The 19,703-nt window shown below is 32.3% G+C and overlaps 1 protein-coding gene across 7 annotated transcripts; it reads left to right on the forward strand.

Annotated features, from left to right (window-relative positions):
- Nucleotides 1-664: 664 nt before the first annotated feature.
- Nucleotides 665-18,803, forward strand: LOC148612533 (uncharacterized). Of its 7 annotated transcripts, none has more exons than XM_088594067.1 (14): nt 665-745; nt 1,894-1,949; nt 2,837-2,896; nt 5,156-5,285; nt 8,556-8,657; nt 9,476-9,628; nt 10,659-10,697; nt 12,029-12,184; nt 13,609-13,761; nt 14,143-14,187; nt 15,940-16,098; nt 17,105-17,132; nt 18,236-18,265; nt 18,745-18,803. In XM_088594067.1, the coding sequence occupies exons 1-13, from the start codon at nt 703-705 to the stop codon at nt 18,240-18,242; spliced, it is 1,131 nt and encodes a 376-aa protein (XP_088450193.1). In that variant the 5' UTR covers nt 665-702; the 3' UTR covers nt 18,243-18,265; nt 18,745-18,803. The 7 variants fall into 7 exon arrangements, with proteins under 7 accessions (XP_088450193.1, XP_088450196.1, XP_088450195.1 ...); XM_088594070.1 differs by having other exon boundaries at nt 15,958-16,098; XM_088594069.1 differs by having other exon boundaries at nt 12,032-12,184.
- The last annotated feature ends 900 nt before the right edge of the window (nt 18,804-19,703 follow it).

Consider the following 19,703-nt stretch of genomic DNA (forward strand, 5'->3'; position numbering starts at 1 on the left):
AACTCTGTCTTGAACGATTCTGCCAACCAGAAAAAAACCAACCAACCACTATTTTTGAAGTTTGGAAAGATAATGTTGAAAACCTGTGTTGAGATTGCAAATTTTTAAAGGGCCTGTCACGAAAAAGTTTTTGAAATTATTTTTTGTAGAAACATATTTGTATTCGATATGTATTCAAGGAATATTAGTAATCGTTACCTCTGTTTTCACCTCAATGAATTTCACTATTTTGTTCTGGAACGTGCCACACTACATTCGTCAATGAACAAGAAAATAATTCAATATCATTCATAGATCGTGGTAATTGCGTTGATGCTACTAAAACATCGAGTAGAAAATTGCTCGTTGCTATTTTTATATTGTTTTATTCAAACATCAGGTCCAATCTTGAACAAAATTGTATCTTTTATCAAAGACTTAAAAACATTTGTATACAAATAACAACGATGACATAAATTTGTCGAATTTAAGTTTAAGGAAATTCCGAAAAAATGAGCCAATAGAATAAGCAATTTTACAAAGTTTTCTCATTTGTTTTTACCACTCCCAACACATACAGACAATATTACATGAATCTTAAACCTTGATCCAGTTTAAATGTACCTAAATTGTGCCATGTTCAAGGACACGACAGTCGTATCTATTAATGAGAATCATGAATGTTCTTCAGTGTATAAGGTCACATGACTCGATGAATAGAAAATGGCGATATTGACTGTTGCGTATTCGGGCCTCGTTTTGCTAGGTAAGAACGATTTCTGAGCTGGTAACTTTCTTTAAAATTAAAATATAGCATTATACATATATTAAGATTGTAATATTATACGTTTTATATGTATTAGAAGTGATTATTTAAACCCTATATGAATTACCCTACATCGCATTTATCACACCTCTATTTCTATATCGCATACACTTCATATCGCACCAAGACGACACACACAGGAAGAATAGTTTTCAAAATATGATATATTGAATATGACATGCCAAAACCGGTATCGCACTCGGTATATTAACTCTCGGTCTACATCACTCCGCTGACCAGTGTGCCTTCGGATGATACAGGAGTCTCGGGTAGATACGGCACTTGAAACAGATTTTGACATGCAATATTCAGTATATATAACAATGAAACATTTTATTGTATATTACATGTATATTCAAAATAAAAGTAAAAAGTGTAATATTTTCCATCATGAGAGTTAAACAGTTAATTCAAATAACTCGTATCCTAGTTGTTAAGGTTATAGGCTCGTTGTAGTGTTATATTATCAAGACGTACTTTGTGTATTTCTTGCACATTAAAAAGAAAACACTGACCTCGACCTGCTATGTACCGATTGTGACCAAGAGAGTGGTACCTAATCTACCATTCAAGTACATGGAAACGTTATTATTTAAAGGGCTTTTTGTGCGGTATTAAAAGTAAATCATATTTCTGTATAAAGATGACAAGTATATTTTAACATGATACAAGTGTTACGAAAAGCAATAAATAAACATTTTGTAAAATGGTAATGCGGTGTTTCGAGATCCCAGAAGTAAATTTTAATACGTCCTACATCGAAAATTATGATAAGGAAATGGAATGAGACTTACAAACCATTTTATAGACGGAACATTTTGAAAAAAAACAATAACCGTGTCAACTATTCATCAAGCATGCAACGAAATTTCGAAGCCTGTTACTCAAACTACTACGTATACTGTGTCAATAATTTACAGAGCACGTTGAACATATTATGACTCTCAATGGTAAACATAATTCGTTTAACTGGAATAACGGTGTCATCTAAGCCGCAAACAAAGTTTGTGTATAATTTACAGACCGTGTTCATTATATATTCATTGTGACCGAAAATGGTTAACTCGCCGATTGTGTTCGTTTTATAGTATTTCAAATAGGATCAGCCCTTAGATGTGGTGACCACCATTGTCATAATGATGAGGTAGGTAGTCGATCTTATCTTTTTTGTCAATTTCAAGACCGAAGTCAGGTTTCATTGTCGGAATATATGAATGGCGTGGATAAAAATTTACTTTGCCGCACACCCCATTACAAGTAAACTTCCGTGGTTTTATTTAGAGTCCTGCAATTGCTTTTGGATATAAGACATATTAAAGTTCTAGTTTTTGTAGGTATCAATTGTAATGTTTGAAAAGTTAAATCAAACATTTTAAACGTTGTATCTATACTTATATATATATATATATATTATTTTGAAAAGTTATTTTGAAGTTTTAAATCTATAGTTTTGAAGAAGGTGGGTTGTTTTTCTTCAATAGAACGATAAAAAAACTTGGTTTATATATTTAATCTCACCCTGAATTGTTTGCTTGTAGTACGTATACTCAGAAAAATATATGGCATTTATATGTTGTAGTTTACAAGGCATTCTCTCATGATTTAATTTACATATTATAGTATAGTGAGCTACAATTTTTATACGAGAATCACGTAATAACCTTATGATCAACATGTGCAAATAATTATGCGATTCACTTTTGTTTATCAAATTTCAAAATATAAATTGAGTTAGATATGATTATAAATTATGAAATACTTTGCTTGAAGTTTATAGTCTTAACCAAAAGAGAAAAAAGACGTTTTAAGACGTGTTTGTGTGTTGTCTGTTTACAACAGTTTTTATATTACCATGCATTGAGATCTCAGGAATATTTTTGCTCATTACAATTATCTAGGTATAAAGAAAGATCACTGGTAGCTAAGCACTAGAAAAAGAAAATAAAAAAAAATCTCCTTTATACAATAGCTCATTCTGTGCTCGAATGGAAGGTTCTAAAAATAATTTGTATATTTTTCGCATTATTTCAGAGATGTAAATTGATTATCGATCTGCATAAAGAAAAGTTAGATTATCATTGTGATAAAACTGTAAGTTTAGCAATAAATATGAAAGAAAACACGGATTCGAACGATAATTTAAAGAAAACACAATCCGGGGATTTCGACTAGATAAAGAAAAAGACCAAATCGTCAACAATTTTGCAATTGAAAAAGTCAAAATGCAAAGTACATGGCCTGAACGTGAAAACATGAAACAAAGACGATCTACACACACAATATTGCGAACCGAACAAAATAGATTATAATTATACAAAATCTGCAAATAAGGAAAACAAGACGTAACAAAAAAAACCCGAAAGATCTTGCAATATGAACATAAAAGAACAGGAGTAACATCTGGTGATCCAGAAGGGTAATTCTTCCTGAAGCAAGTGAATATAATTAGGTAATAGTCTCGCAACAATAATGCAGCTCTCCGACACGAATCACAAATGTGTCCCCTCAAAAACAATGCACACATGATTGGGCGGTATTATTCAATTCAACAAAGTTTCATGATTGAAATTACGGTAATAAAAAATCACCATAAAACATGGGACAATACCTACTATATATACGCCGAGGCATTTGATCTTGAATTTAAAATAGCACTCGCATAGCAACAAAAGTAAACGAGCAACCCAAAGTCAACTTTAAACTTATAATATGGACCAGGAGCACCAGTAGGATAAGCGTCATCTGCTTCTTAAATTGTTTTGTGTTTCTAGAAATGTCCGCCAAGTTTCTTATAAAATGTCTCTGGGTAGACGAAAAATATGTTCATATGAATTAATCATAAATTCATAGTAATAATAAATTGTGTTTTATTTGTAAAACAACCCCGTGCAGGTCCGGGTGTTAAAAGAATAGGCCTGCAGCAGCGCTAAGCTTGTCGTAAAAGGCGACTAAATAGTGCTCAGAAACCTAGCCGGGGGTTAGGCGCTCTGCCCACAGAGCAACTGGGATGTGTGCCCCAGGTGGTGGAATGGGGTACCCCTGGCATGTTACATGCTGGGGTTGTCAGGCTATAATACGGAAAACCTGACCGCAAACCATAGTGGTGCACCGTGTTGGGAAAGATGCCACGTTCCTCGCACGTTAAAGAACCCTGCTGTGGTATTCGATAGGAGTAGGAACCTTTGCGCTCCGCCACAGGAGGCTAAATTGCCCGACCTTACACATCCCCCCTTTTTCTAGTGGCAATCAAAATTTGTCGACCCTGTTGTCCATCCTTTTTTTATCATTTCATGTTCATTTTATCATCCATTTCATGTTCATTGTCTGAATATAGCTGAAATATTGCTGCTCGGACGTTAAACCCCAACAAACAAACAAACATTTGTAAAACAGATTCCCTAACATTGTGTTAATCAGGCCGTCACGTTTTTGCGTTCAATGGGGTTTGAAAGTCACGTTCTTACATTTTTTACATTGAATTTCCTTTGTTGAAACGTTTAAGACCGAAGACAGATTTGTATTCAGTTTTCTCTTTCCGGGTAGATATGCTATCTTAGATAACAATACTATAATCATCATGCTATCTATTTGTTAATACCAAATTTTTAATAGTGTAGATATAGTGAAATGTCATGATAGGTATTTCAAGCGTAAGAATTAAGATCGCAGGCATTGCTTTTGCTTTTAAATTGGAGTAATGAGTCATATTCTCGTGAACTCACATGGTCACGGACTTTCAAGTCCTATTGTATAATCTGTAATGTGCATTAAAATGATGTTAGTTTCATGTTTGTTTTATTGCTTTGATAGAAATACATTGTTCTAGGAAATACCAAAGACATGTATTCCTATTAAAATTTAAACGGACTTAACAAATGAATTCAGTGAAACCTGTCTAAGCCGAACCCTAAATAACCAAAAAACCTGTCTAAACCGAACCCTGAATAATCAGAAAACCTGTCTAAACAAAACCCCGAAACAATCTGAAAACCTGTCTAAACCAGATACTTCTTGAAGTCCCTTTGTATTTTAACCTGGGTAAACCGTACAACTTTAAAGTTCGGATAGGATTCGGTTTAGACAAGTTTCATTGAAAGATATTACCCTTTGATACTACTGCTTAATACTTCGGCATGACCTTTCTATCATAAGTTGACATTACATGGTATTACGTAATCCCAATGTTACAAAGTTTCATCGAAGCATACTTAGTAGACCACTGCTATATTATAATGATATCACCCACACTTGTAAAAAAGAACTCAAACAAAATATAAATGAAGCAAAATATGAAAACACAAATGTGATTTTTTTATAAATTTTATTTGATTATGACATTGTTTTTATAAGCATGGAGGAGGAGGACCTGGTCACCATGATCACAATAATGAATATATCATGGAGTGCCATGGAATGCATGATTTGATGAATCATCATGACTTTTGCTACTGTTATAGTGATGACTGTCTGCAAAGAATACGTAAGTTAGCTAATATAGACATTATTAAGTAGCATATTTGTAAGAACCATATAAAGTCTATAATATGCGATACACCTCTAAGGCTAAAATTTTATTTTTGTGATTAAGTTGCTTCCTGGGTTTATATGATGTATAATTATTCATTCCAATCTGTCGGTCTTATGAGATAATTGACGTTAAAACATCCAATAAAGTCTATTGTTTTTGATTGATATCTACTAATTTATCTCCCTTTGATTTCTACAATTAATTATATATAATCTATATTTCCTAAGACCCAGGATTATATGAAAATCCACATATATAGCTACATTTACTATTATATTTAAAACGAAATATCAAAATTCAAACTATGTTGGCTTTCTACCATGTGTTACATTTTGCGCGATTTTTAGCTGGAGTGCTACTTAATCTATTAAATTAATTCCATGCAGGTGCCACTCGCTTTAAATACGTTGTATGTCAAAGACATTTGAATGACTAATGGGATTTTAAAGTTGATTTATCAAACTCGCCATGCCTGTTTTCTAGTTTGTTTATATTTATTTGTTTTATTAAAAAAACAATAGGTATATACAAAAAGCAATCAAAAGATGATAAAGCACTTTGTATTTTGTACCATTATCCATTATTGTAATATAGTGGCATTTGTACTTAAAGTTTAAACACAGTTTCCAGTATGTCAATACTACTTTTTACTCATATATAACGAGAATGGATATGGCAAAAGAGACAGCGACCCCATCGAGATGAAAAATTTCAGCTAAAAGCCAAATTTTGAATGTTGAAACTTGAAAGTAAACATACGATATTCTGCCTGAACAAATGCTTATAAAACTAATACAAGATTTTGCGACGATGAAACCCTCACACCACGAGGCAGGCTGCAGCTGTCCTCAAAAACAACATTAAACACAAGCTCAGCGAAATAGCTGCCTTATATACTCAAGCAACATAGTGAAAACGAAAAAATACATTCAGAGGCAATAAAATTCCTGACATGGGACAGGCGCAAAAAATGCGGCGGTAAGAATACTTTTGCGTGATTATGACCACCCTTTTTATTTCTTGCCACAGTGAAAAATATAGTACGCAATTAAACACATCTGAAGATCATTTGAAAAAGGTCTAAGGCCCTTGTTAAAACCGAAATAAAAAAAAAACTGATTATGCGTTATACAGATGCACAAACAAAAGACAATTTACTGACATACAAGCCACATACCATTTTAAATCTACAAAAATATGTCCACATGTTTGTATGATTAATCCCAATTCTGTTCATGTGGGGTTGAAAATCATAGTTCATTATAAGTCATGCAATAAGGAGACAATCCGTGTCTTGCCGAAACTGATTTTAAAGATAGTGTATTAGTTTCTATGTAAAGACCCTATTAGTGAAACAATGTTAATAAAACAAATAATCTTTAACGATATGACTACAATATCATAACTATATTCCTCACGAATTAGCCTATTTAACGGTTTAGTCAATTTACTGGATGAGATGACATGCACGTATTAATCCTTTACAAGTTCACCCGTATTTGAGAATGAGTTCCTTGTATCGGCTGAAAAATGTGAATGTTTTTACGAATTTGTAATATCAGAAACCCTGATGCAGCAATTTTTCAGTTAGACAAAAATTTCTTTCATTTTAATCCGAAAAATTGTTACAAATACCAGCAAATAGAACCAATTGTGATATGTAAACACAATATGAAGGTGATAAGGGGACGTCACAATCTGAAAATAGACAGTTAACAATAGGGTATGAAAACTCATCCCTTATATCATAAATTTTAGTATAAATTACCGATATGAATACTTTGGTTCAGAAACGGACATTTTTTTATTATGATATTTGTTTAATTCAAAGAAAGTTCTGAAGGTTACAAATCTTTTGAATATATATTGAAGTCGTCGTTTTTAAGAGGCAAAATATCGTCTAAATATCTGAAAATGTTATGAAATTTATCTACTAAATGTTGTTTGGAGGGACTTCATTTATTCTAGCCATAAATTGTGATTCTTAACAATTTAGAAAGGGGTCCGCACTATGTAGTGCACAATAGGTCCCCATGGAAATTCCAATAACTTGACGATAAACTGCTTCGCTAAATCGAACGAAAATGTCTAACAGGAATTTTGAGTGTTGTTAGCATATCAAAGAGTAATAAAGGGAACCTAGGTTATAGCGGTAATCAAAAGAATGTAATCCAGGGACAAAGACCAGACATGGAAAACAGACACACACACCAAGGAACATAAAGTAATTAAAATCATACATACAAAGTAACAAAAACAAATGAGCAACTCGGACTCCACTAAAAACTGGGAGCATGGACTAGGTGCACCGGTAGGGTAAGCATCTTCTGCTTTTCTAGAGGCACCCGCCGAGTTGCTCATAAAATGTTAAGTCCGGGGTGGACAAACGAGGAAAACTATGACCCGTTGTATAAACCAAAAGAAGTCCAATTAACCCAGTTTTTATGTTGTTACTAAAATGATCTGAAAGAATTCGAATGAATATATTCACATCCCGATATATCAAAGGACAATTTGATAAGATATGCGCATTTTTGTCTATGATTATGTGAAAGAGTAGTGTATAGGATAGATAGATCAAAACATTGAACAGATTTGAATGATCCCTCATAGGCTTGTAATTTATCAAGCACTTTAGGCGAGTTTTTAATACTTCAAAATAGTTAAATTCACTATTTTCGTAAGCTTTGCTACAAAAAATATATATTTGTGGTATCGAGCCCACAAGTAAGTAAAATAGAAAGACCAGTTGTAGATCAATGGCTGGAAGAGGAAATAAATCTATATTTATAAGGTGATTTGTGAAGTTTTGGAATCCAGTACACAGTAGGAACTTTCATGCTTCTAGCCAAAGTTTTTAATGTAACGACTGTGTTTGTCCACAATTTCACTTAATGAAAATTTAGTCAGTTGGAATGTAGGTGAATTCGTTATATACTTACACCTTCCCTTGTATTTAATATGGAACAGACTTCAACCATAATCACTTCCATTATTGGTCAGAAGTGCATTAGGAAGTAAATGATTGGGATATTTAAAATATCAATTTCAAATCTCTATTTCGTTTACTCTCCAAAATATTGACGGTTATTATAGATTGTATTAATTATCATTTATTAAGTGCTTAGAATTTCACAACCCTTTACAAATATTAACACAGCTTAATAAATTGCAATATTTATGTTGTTGTTTGATCTCCATTTTACAATATCTCTTTGTTAGATACGTTGTTTGCTAATTTTTTACACCCAACATCACACATCGTTGATAAGACAACAGTTATGCCAACAACAACACATACAACAACTACAACAACTACAACAGGTAAAGCACAACAGAGAAGTCTACACTATTGTAATATATTTTGTATTGTCAACGTTGAAATGTCATACACATCAGTAGTTTACCTGGATAGCTAAAGTGTGTTTCTATATAAGGAGAAATTATTGTCAAAACTTTGGAGCGCCGGGTTTGTTCTTAACAGAAAAAAAACATACGGAAGTAGAAATAGGCGAACGATGTTTTTTGCAGCACCACTACATTTTGTTTTAATTAATTTTTGGATTTAGATCTTCCTTTATACGTGATTTTTATGCTGCTGCTGAGAGGTTACTCTTTTAAACACGTGTCCGGTATATCAAAATCTCCAATATATATGATTGGTATTTTTGTATTTTGATTACATATCTACTGTAAGCGTTGCAGACTATGTAAAGTCTCCGTCTTAACAAGATAAGAACTGATGAAAGGAGGTTAGATTTAAACAATGCAGAATAGTGAGTTTCTACAAAAATATGGACAAATGTATACTATATAATCAGGAGCAATAACATTTAACGCTGAATCGAACGCAAGATAAAATAAATGCAGTTAAAACAGTACTATCAACAATTAGACGATCCTTTAGCTAAGTTCTTTTTTTAGGATTTTATATTTGTTATTAACTATTAACTATTATTATTAACTATTTTCCATGCGCAGGGGAATTTTAGTTCTTTACTATATGTCTTAGGTCCGTAGAATAAAAAAAATAAATATTTTAATTTGATTTATTTCACGCTTTCTGGTTGGGTTGTTCACTGTGAGCTTACTAGATTATTTGGTATAATTCTACTTGTATAATAAAACCTTTACTTCTGCAGAACCTACAACTAAACAATGGTGTTTTGACCGTGATCTAAAGTGTTCAGATCCATCATACCAAAAGTACATATGCACATCAACTGAGCCAATAGCACGGAAATATAACGTTGAAAATTGTGCATTGTCGTGCAACTTTTGTTCAGTATACCAAGGTATGATAAGTGACCAATCTATGAAACAGGTTCCCTGGTTTCTTCGTTTATTTTTTTAGCTTAACTGGCCGAAGGCCATGTGAGCTTTTGCCATCCCTTTGCGTCCGTCGTCGTCGTCTGTCGTCGTTAACAATTTTTCAAAACTCCTCTCCTCTTAAACTTGTGAACCAATTGATATGAATGTTTCTGCATAGAACTGGTGTGGGAACTTTTGATCTCTCTAAAAGCATGGCCGCCGTTACAAAAAAAGCACAGGGGTCATGTAAGGTCTACAAATATCTGCATTGGATCAAAGTGTTCGGACAACTCTTGACAAGCAAACATTTAACAAGGTAAGCGATTCAGGTTCCTGGGAGCCTCTTGATTGAATTTTGAATTTCCTAACTCCTAAGTATTGGTGGTTCGTATGTTGTTGAAAGGAGGCTATTCCTTGAAACACGTAGACAGCAATTTTTCAATATTTATATGATTGATATTTTTATGTTTAAGTAGGAAACATTATTTAACTTCAGTAACATTTGATTGTTTACATCACATTGAAGGAACCAGTTTGTCTCTGACAACTTTACAAAAAAGCAATTTTTACTGTTTATTTTGACCGTAAGATGAGCAAAAAATTTGTTGATTTTTTTTTTTAATTACCTTCTTTACTTAAACATCTAAATTGAAAGATATAGATATGTTTAACGACAGTACAAACACTGCATTTTGTATCTTGTTTATAGAAAATAGTGGAGCAATTTGCGGTGTTTTTTTCACGATTTTTAGAGAAATCGAAAGTTACCTGAGCAATTGAATGTTACTTGAGCAATTATTATAATTTCACAGTTATCTCCCCTTTAAATCAAGAAGAAAACTCTTGCATAATGCAAAATTTACACACAATCTACAATATTTAAAACGTACAATAACCAAATTACAAAAAAGACTGAATATGTGGCCTGTGTCTGTTTATGAGTTAAAAAAATAATCTGTTAGATTTTTACTTGATCACCTCCATCCTGATTTTGATAAAGACTTTTATTTGCAGCCATGTTACAGTTCCGTACAACAACACCAGAAGCTACAAGTAAGTACATTCATACAAACCTTCTGCATCAATCAATCAACATCTTGTTTTATACATTGTATAGTGATTTTGTAAAGCAGGAATCAAAATGTTTAAAATTGACCCCTTTATTACCAGTTCATGCATCACACTGACCATCACAATTTTAAATTATACTACTATTTTATATTTACAATTTTCTCTATGTCTGTGCAAATCGTCATTTATAAAACTGTGTAAGTTGAGATTGATATTTAACACCTCAACGTTAATTTACTAAACAAAATAGTAAAATAATTATTATTTGTGCTTTCGAAACTGCATTGCATCTTTTATTGATTTACATTTATTACATTATAAATAACGCCTCCTCGTAAATAGTTTGCATTCTGTCCAACTTGTATCAAATCACTCGAAAAGCAAATTAATGAAGTAAAATGATAAAACAAATGTACATCGTTTTGTGAGTTTTGTTTTGTTTTGTTTCTTATAATACCATACCGTCTAATTTTTCCCTGGTATTTAAAATAAAACTATTATTTAGCAGAAAGTTTGGGGTAAAGATCCACAGTTTATCAGGGAAATATGTTTCTTTGTTTTATAAACTTAAATAAAAATGTCTAGCTTTTAAGAATTTTGATCAAAATATAATCTTCTGAAGGATAAAGACTTTATTGATTTTCATGTTTTACTGTTTAAATACAGCTAATTAAAGTCGTGAAGTATATTGCAATTTCCGAAATTATTTATTTGCTTACTTGAGCGAGACTTAAGGTATAGTAGGTGATCGTTTGTAGAGCACAAACAAGGCGTCAACAAAATACAGGATTGGCCAACCACACTGTCTATGACATGATATAACTGTTTATCTCAGAAACTTTTCTCATGTTAAAAACAACAACACTCTCTTTTATCAACGGATAAACAAATTTTCTAGGAATGCCTACCCGTTAAGTATGGATGTTAAAACAAAAAATATATAATTTTGTAACAGATTTATAAATTTTCCTTATTTTTTTATATGGTTAAATTGACGCGTCTTTCTCATAAAGTTTAAGAACTTTATTTTTTGCATTTTAAGGTCATATATAATTTTCTTATTGCTTGTTTGTCTGTAGATGTCTACTTGTTGGCCATTGCTATTGTCTCCAGACGAAAGCCGTTAGGCCGAAAAATTGGAACTCCTTTTTTTTCTTTCTCACAAGTTTTATCTGCATTGATATGTATTTATTTATTTATTTATTATACATTATTCACGGGATAGAGTACAATATATATCGTTTTCCCAATAATCATTGCATAATTCGATCCTCTCCCAAAAGTACCAAGTTTGATATGACAGTTTATTCTAGAAGCGTCGACTCCTAAAACAGTTTGCGTCGATCGTGATCCAGTTTGTTATGACGAATTTTACCAAGCCGTGAATTGTACGTCAACTGATCCTATTGTGCAGACATTCAATGCTGAAAACTGTCCTAAGGCATGCAATCTGTGCACAGAAATACAAAGTAAGTACGGTAGGATTAGAAATATTCATTGAATTTTTGAATAAAATTAACAAACTGCTTAAGGGAAAATCTACATAAAAACAAAAGCAAGCTAAAAAATGTTCGCAAATCACACTTAAGGATACGCCAATCTTAACAACAAGAAAGCAAATGGTCAATACATTTTAAAGTTTTAAAGAGGTCTTACGAGAGGTTGATATTGCTCGAGTGTGACATCGAATTGCACGATATTGCTACGTATTGCTAGAATTCTAACAAATAGGCTTCTGGAACAGGGTTATGTTGCTACAAGAATGAAGTCATCTATACAGATTTATGGTCGTAATCATGAACTCGTAGATCGTTTTGGTGTATCCATCTGGCCATGAAAACTGATTTAGTCAACGTGTCATAGTTTTCCTTTCCTCTTTCGTCTACCCCGGACTTGACTTTTTATGAGCAACTCGGCGGGCTGGTGTTTTAGAAAAGCAGAGGACGTTTACTCTACCGGTGCAACTAGTCCATGCTCCCAATTTTAATTGGAGTCCGAGTTGCACATTTGCTTTTTTTAAATTTGTATGTATGATTTTGCCTACTTCATGGTCTTTATTGTGTATGTCTGTTTTCCATGTCTGGTCTTAGTCACTGGATAACATTCTTTTGTTGATTACCGCTATAACCTTGGTTCCCTTGATTACTCATTTATACTTTATATAACTGTCAAAATTACGACTGCATTAAATAGTTACAGAGTAAACTGTAACAACGAAATAGATTATCAGAATCCATCATTATTATGAAGACAATTTTTAACTAAGACAGAACTCATTTCAATTAATTAATCACGTAATTATCAGTCAGTGCATAAACAAATTGTATTAGTTGAAAATTGGGGTTACAAATCGATACTCGATAAGATGCGTTATCTATGTCAGAATTCTGCATTACTAGGGTTGTTCATTTATATATGTAAATATGTATTATGTTGGATTATGACAAAAAAAAAACAAACAAACAAAAAACAAAACAAAACAACAAAAACAAAAACAAAAACAAACAAAAACAAAACAAAACAAAATAATAATAATAAAAAAAAAATTGATAAAACTCTTTAAACTCACCTTAACTTTATATTTTGCATTTTGCAGAGGTATATATTTCCCAGTCAACAATACTCGACCACAAACAACTCAATCGTTTAAAAATTATAAATTCGTCAATAAACTCGATGTTTCTTTTACTGCAAAATTTAACTGGTGTAAAATCACATGATGTATAAATTTTACACATTTTGTAAATGCATTTTTTTCTCGCAAAGGTAGTGATTCGCATTATTGTATAAACTTGACATGTCGCATTCATGTACAACTTTTTAAAGATTATCATCTTTAGCAATCAATATTTGTATTCAATGTTAATTTTAATGAGTTGGTGTTTTCTTGAAGCGTCCACTCCTAATCCAATTTGTGCCGATCGTGATCCAGTTTGTGCTGATGTATTTTATCAGGTCATTAATTGTACTTCAACTGATCCTTCTATACACAAATTCAATGTTGAAAACTGCCCAAAGTCATGCGGTCTGTGTACAGAATTTGACAGTTAGTACCTTTGTTTAAGAAATATTCATATTTATTTAAGACAAGCTTTCGCTGAATAAGAAAGGGAGAAATAAAAAAGGAAATATTTAAATAATATGAGAATTTTGGAAATACTTAACAGTTTACACACAGGATAAATTTCTGCATATGTTTTCATATATTTAAAAACACATTGAAACATATGTTTATGACCAAAATAGAAAAGTGTGTTTTATGTCAATATCAAGATATGAATTAAAAAATTATACAGAATCATACTTTTTCCATATAAAACGTCCAACGGAAAACATAATTATCAAATCATGTCAATGTTGTAGACGGCATCTTGTTGATTAAGCCATTCGTCGTGAATTTTCCGCACATTTTCTGTTTTTTTTACAGTGCTTCACACGACTCCAACTGAACCACCAAAAACAACGACGACAAGTAATCAATGTTATTTACTGGCTTTGTGGTTATGGTTTAATATCACATAAACACTTTCAAATAGACAACATATAAATGATTGAAGGTAGAAAGATACAACAACTATTAACTCATTCAAAAGAAGAAGAAAATGCAGGGAATGTCATGAAAACAAAAGAAAAGTTTCAGAACTTTAATAAAATGGGGTTCAGAATTTACTTGATACACATATACATATAATAAATAAAGCTGTAAATGTTAAAAAAAATTACCAAAGTGTCTTTCAAAAATGTCATTACTACATTCTGTTTATTCACATCTCTTCGTAGAAACATTGGAGTTTTGATAATCAGTGCCATTTAAAAAAACCAAACCTTGTTGGTACTTTTCGGGCACAAATTACCCCGGTCGGTTTTGAATATATAGTTGAGTGTCATAATCATCATAAATGTTGTGATAGAACGATGAGAAAACACATAACAATATGACCTGTCTAAACCGAGACCTGAAGAAACTGGAAGTCTGTGTAAACCAGACATCTTCAGTAGTCCCTTTATATTAAATTAAATATGTTTTGAATCTGTGTAAACTGAACACCGGCCTTAACCGAAGGAATTCTTCAGTATAAGGAGGTAGACCTAGGGTAAGAGCCACAAACTCTACCCAAAAGAACTTAAAGAGATATAGGATACTAAAGACACCATGAAGTCAGCCTCATATCTCGACCTTTACTTAGAAATCGATGGTAAGGGAAAACTATTGAACAAACTTTACGAAAAACTTGATGACTTTTCATTCAGAATTGACAAATTTCCTTTCATATATGGCAACATCTCGTCAGCACCTGCGTATGGAGTGTTCATAACACAATTCGTACGTTATGCCAGAGCTTGCCGAAACTACGCAGACTTTTTTGTATTGCGCTTTACTTCTAACAAGTAGGGTTCTGGAATAAAATTATGTTGCTACAAGATTGAAATCATCATTACAAAAGTTTTATGGCCGTCATCATGAACTTATGGATCATTACAGTGTATCCATCTGCGCCATGAAAACTGATTTGTTCAACGTGACATAGTTTTCCTTTCCTCTTTCGACTATTCTTGACTTTTTATGAGCAACTTGGTGGGTGCTTCTAGAAAAGCAGAGGACGCTTACCCTACCGGTGCACCTTGTCCGTGCTCCCAGTTTTTAGTGGAGTCCGAGTTGCTCATTTGCTTTTGGTACTTTGTATGTATTATTTTATTTACTTTATGTTTTCCATGTCTGGTCTTTGTCCCTGGATTGCATTCGTTTGATTACCGCTGGAACCTTGGTTCCCTTGATTGCTCGTACAAATCATTGGAACGTTTATATTCAGTACATCAACATTTTGTAAGCATTAAAATAACTTGGACTGAGATTTTATTCTGTTTCAAATGAAAGCTTGATAGGCTTTGGTGAAATTGAATATGATACAAGCATTTCACTGATTACAAGAGTTTACAAGAGTTATGTCCCTTATCTTAGGTCTACCTCCTTAACAGGGGTTTGGTGTGGACAGGTTTCACTGTTACGTGTTTTTCTTCATTGATCTGTCAAAACACTTATGATGATTTTTTACTCAAAACAGACAATAAATGCCCACTGATGACTATTTTTGAAAATTTTGCCAGGACTTAAGAGGTTTCAATAACATTGGTATCTGCGTTTCTGATAGGCAAATATGCATTCTGTTTGCACACATTTTTTTGTATGCAGAATAATAAGCCAAACCTCAAATATTTTATCTAGCAATATCTAATTCTACAGCCCTACCCTGTGAAGATGTTATGACCAAGTGCACAGATCCAGTTTACAAGAGTTTAATTTGCGCTTCAACAAACCCTGACACAATTGCTTATGCCACCAAAAACTGTCCGAAGTCCTGCAATTTGTGCCCGAAAAATAATGGTTAGTTAAAAGATAAAGTTATTTTATCAAAGATTCTTTTATCTGGATGTAAAATTGTAAAAAAGCAACCAGTAGAAACAATAAAAGTTAATTAACGCTTGATACAACAAAAATCAAAACAAATTCGTTTTAGGTAAAAGCAACTTCATTTTATGGCTTTACAAAAATCTCCTGATATGAACCGTGATATGGTCAATACCAAAAGCAAAATGCCATTTAATGCTATAGCATAATTCTTTTCATAATTGTATATTTATGTTTGAGCCTAAACCAGTAGTATTTCATTTCCACTTCAGCAAAACCTATTGGCTACATATCTTTAAATTCTTTAAATTCTTTTTTGGAGTTAAAAGACTGATTAGAAATATTTTGTAAGCATCGAGTCATATGTTGCAAGACAAACATGGTTTATTACTGTTTATGGTGCGTTTACTCTTGTCACTGAAGAAGGTGTCATTGCAAAAATCAGGCAGTGGGTGGCAAATGACTATTTGTTTTCAAAACCTTTACATCCATTTCATATCATAAATGCATTCTTTTTCAAAGTTGAATGTTGGTTTTTGATTAAATGCAACAATTTTAGAGAAAAAAACACATAGAAAGAATTGAAATTCATTGAAAAGAGGGATAACTCTGTATTCTTGTGCAAAATTTGATTGCTTTATTAGGGAACTTTGAATTTTTTTATTCGAGCCATCAATTATCGCTTTAAAAAACCTTTTTACTATTTGACATACTTATGAAATAAACATTACATTGGAACGAAGACATTAGTGGAATAAAATTTACCCTGTGCCAACCATATTACAGGATCTGCCTTATTTTTACGTGAACAGCCTCTTAATATTGTATTTTTGTTTAAATGTATGATATCCATATAAAGGGAAATCAAACCCTTATTAAGTCCTTCATTCGTTGCAAAAAGAAGTCTCTGAAAAAAATCAACATCTTTAAAAATTAAATTCGCATTCACTTTAATTCAAATTCATAAGCACTGTTTTTTTAGATCCAAAAGTCGTTCAGCATGGTTTTGGGTAAGTTATATAAAAAGGCTTAGTGATGCATGTAAATAAAATTAAAAGATGAATAAAAGAGAAAATACATGTAGAAGCAATTTGTGAAAAGATGCATGTCTCATTTCTCATACAAATTATATTCAATATTATACCTTAATATTTTTGTTTGAGTAAGTACTCTTCTTAAATATATCTTGTGGTCCGTACATATTACATTTTTAAATAGACCTATAGTAAATTACGTGGGTGGACCGCCTCCTTCTGAAGTGAGAACATTACGTCATAATTAAAGAAGTTGTTTGTGTTTTTTTTCTGTCTCACTAATGATCTAGGTTAAACTATATTTAAAAAGTACAATGTAGCAATAAGTTCTTGATACCTCAGATCAAATTGCAAAATATGGACCTGTTGGTTGCCCCCAAAAATTAAACTCTGCGCTACGCTTCGATCTATATAATTGTTTGTTGGCCGACTGACCGGTGATATATTCATCAATTATGGACTTTTAACGAAGTCAATGTAATCTAACAGGTCTATATACAACGTATCGACTGAGTGAAAGTCTTTAATTTATATATTACATGAATAGATAATGTATTTTTTGTTTTGTCTGCTTCGTCTGCGGCGCTTCATTCATGATTGACTGAGAGTAATTACGGAGTGGAACGGTTTATATCCGGATCTAAATTTAGAAGTATAGCGTCAATATGCATATAAATAGAAACATAGCGTTAATATATTTAAAAACTGAAAGAAGGCTTCGTCTACGTGGGATATCCTTTGCATCACGTGATTATAATAACCAATGAGCAAAGAAGACTGTTACACCATATGTAATATATTACCAAATGACCTTTGTTTGATAAGACCAAATGCATAGGTATTAAAAACGTTAAAGCAACATTGTCAAATATCGTTTTATACCCGACAAAATATACCCAAAAACCCAAAGTTTCTATAGAACTATATAATATATTTGTTCACGCCGTAAAAGTCGTATTGTAATTTTTACCATTCAAATGCCAAATCATTAACATAAATGTGTTATTGGTAAATATGTTATGAAGCACTGCATATAAGCACAGTGGTTACAACAAACTTATTTGATTTTCTTTTTGTAGAAAGTAGTCGTATGAATGTCTTGCATCAAGGTATATACACTTGTGTTGTTATTTCAATTTTCTTTCATCTAAAAGAAAATATGGTAATTACTTATTTTTCATTAAAAGTAACAATTGGAAGATTGTTTCATTTAAACAGTGTTACATATCATGTTGCAAAAGCACCCAAACTTTGATCTCGTCTAAAACCCGATTTAGATTCATAAATCATTTTCTTGATTTTAACTTTTGTTTTCATTAAATCATAACTCTTAGATTTTCATGATTTTGTGAGAAATGATCTTCAAAAATAATTTTCATCTGGTATTTCAGAAGAATGGTGTTAAATTAACCCTTCGTTTCTTTTGATATGATTGAGTCAGACCACCGATCTTTCTTTCCATTTCATTACATTTGTTTAGTAGTATTAAAGAAAAAATATCATACCTCAAAAAATTGACCAACAGTGAAAATCAAAAATTTATATTCAAAGACATGAAAATAAAAAAAACTTAAATGTTGTTTTGTAGGATCTGGAGAACACAATTCGGCTTAATCATGTAGAAATAAAGGTGAATACATCCCTGTTTTTTAATTTGTGAATGAATGAACGTTGTATATACCCTACACACCTTTACTTTTCTATCCTACAAACATGTACGTGAGATAAATAACACTACAATGACGCTGAAAATTCTGCTTCATATCTTGCCCTAGTAGAGATTGACAAAAGAGGAAATCACATAACTTAACCATGAGACAAACGCAATAACTTCTTATCTCATATTGTCGATTTTCCTTTTGTCTGTTGCAATATTCCTTCGGCTCTTGTGTATAATTTTTTATATCACAGTTCATATATTCTATTAGAGAATGCCGAAGCTACAAAATGGATTTTTGTACTTTTTGTAACTTCTTTGACTGTGACAAAACTCATTATTAATCACTATGGTGTGTATACCCTCATCATTTGAATAGATTTTTTCACAAAGCCAAGCCATTTTTGCCGTCTTTCTTTTCAGTGTTTCTGGATTATGATGATCCTCTTCTTTATATTTTGTATTCCAATAAAGGTCCTCTTGTTTCCACTGCCTATCGGAGACGAGAGAAATAAGCATTCGTCCAAAGGACACACAAACCTTGTTGACCACTTCCAATAAAATCTCCAATGTAAAAACAACGGTGTGGTTAAATGAAAGACACACAAAAAATATAATAGATCTGTAATCTCCTGGAAGTTTGATTCATAAATGGCTCGAGAATGACCTACTTAATTTAGAAGTGATTGTTTGAACTGTTGATCCTGGCGAAAGACGGATGTTCCAGAGTCTCGCATAATCCAGTTGGCCAACAACACAACTGTATAATATAATAACGGTGCATGAGCGTCAAAGTCATCATCTGAGTAGACAATGGCGATGCATTAGCAACATAATCAGTATTTGAGTGGAAGTTTTGTCCCTATTGGTGTTATTTTTTTACGTTTCGG

Source organism: Perna viridis, chromosome 7 (genome assembly GCF_037379345.1).
Source record: "Perna viridis isolate PV_CMFRI_1.1 ecotype Kerala chromosome 7, ASM3737934v1, whole genome shotgun sequence".
Taxonomy (NCBI): Eukaryota; Metazoa; Mollusca; class Bivalvia; order Mytilida; family Mytilidae; genus Perna; species Perna viridis.

Bases quoted from the DNA above. Each gene is read 5' to 3' on its own strand.
- LOC148612533 (XM_088594067.1), top strand. From the start codon at position 703: ATGGCGATATTGACTGTTGCGTATTCGGGCCTCGTTTTGCTAG. The intron at 2,897-5,155 runs GTAAGTTTAGCA...TGTTTTTATAAG, and splicing joins ATTATCATTGTGATAAAACT to CATGGAGGAGGAGGACCTGG. The intron at 5,286-8,555 runs GTAAGTTAGCTA...TCTCTTTGTTAG, and splicing joins TGACTGTCTGCAAAGAATAC to ATACGTTGTTTGCTAATTTT.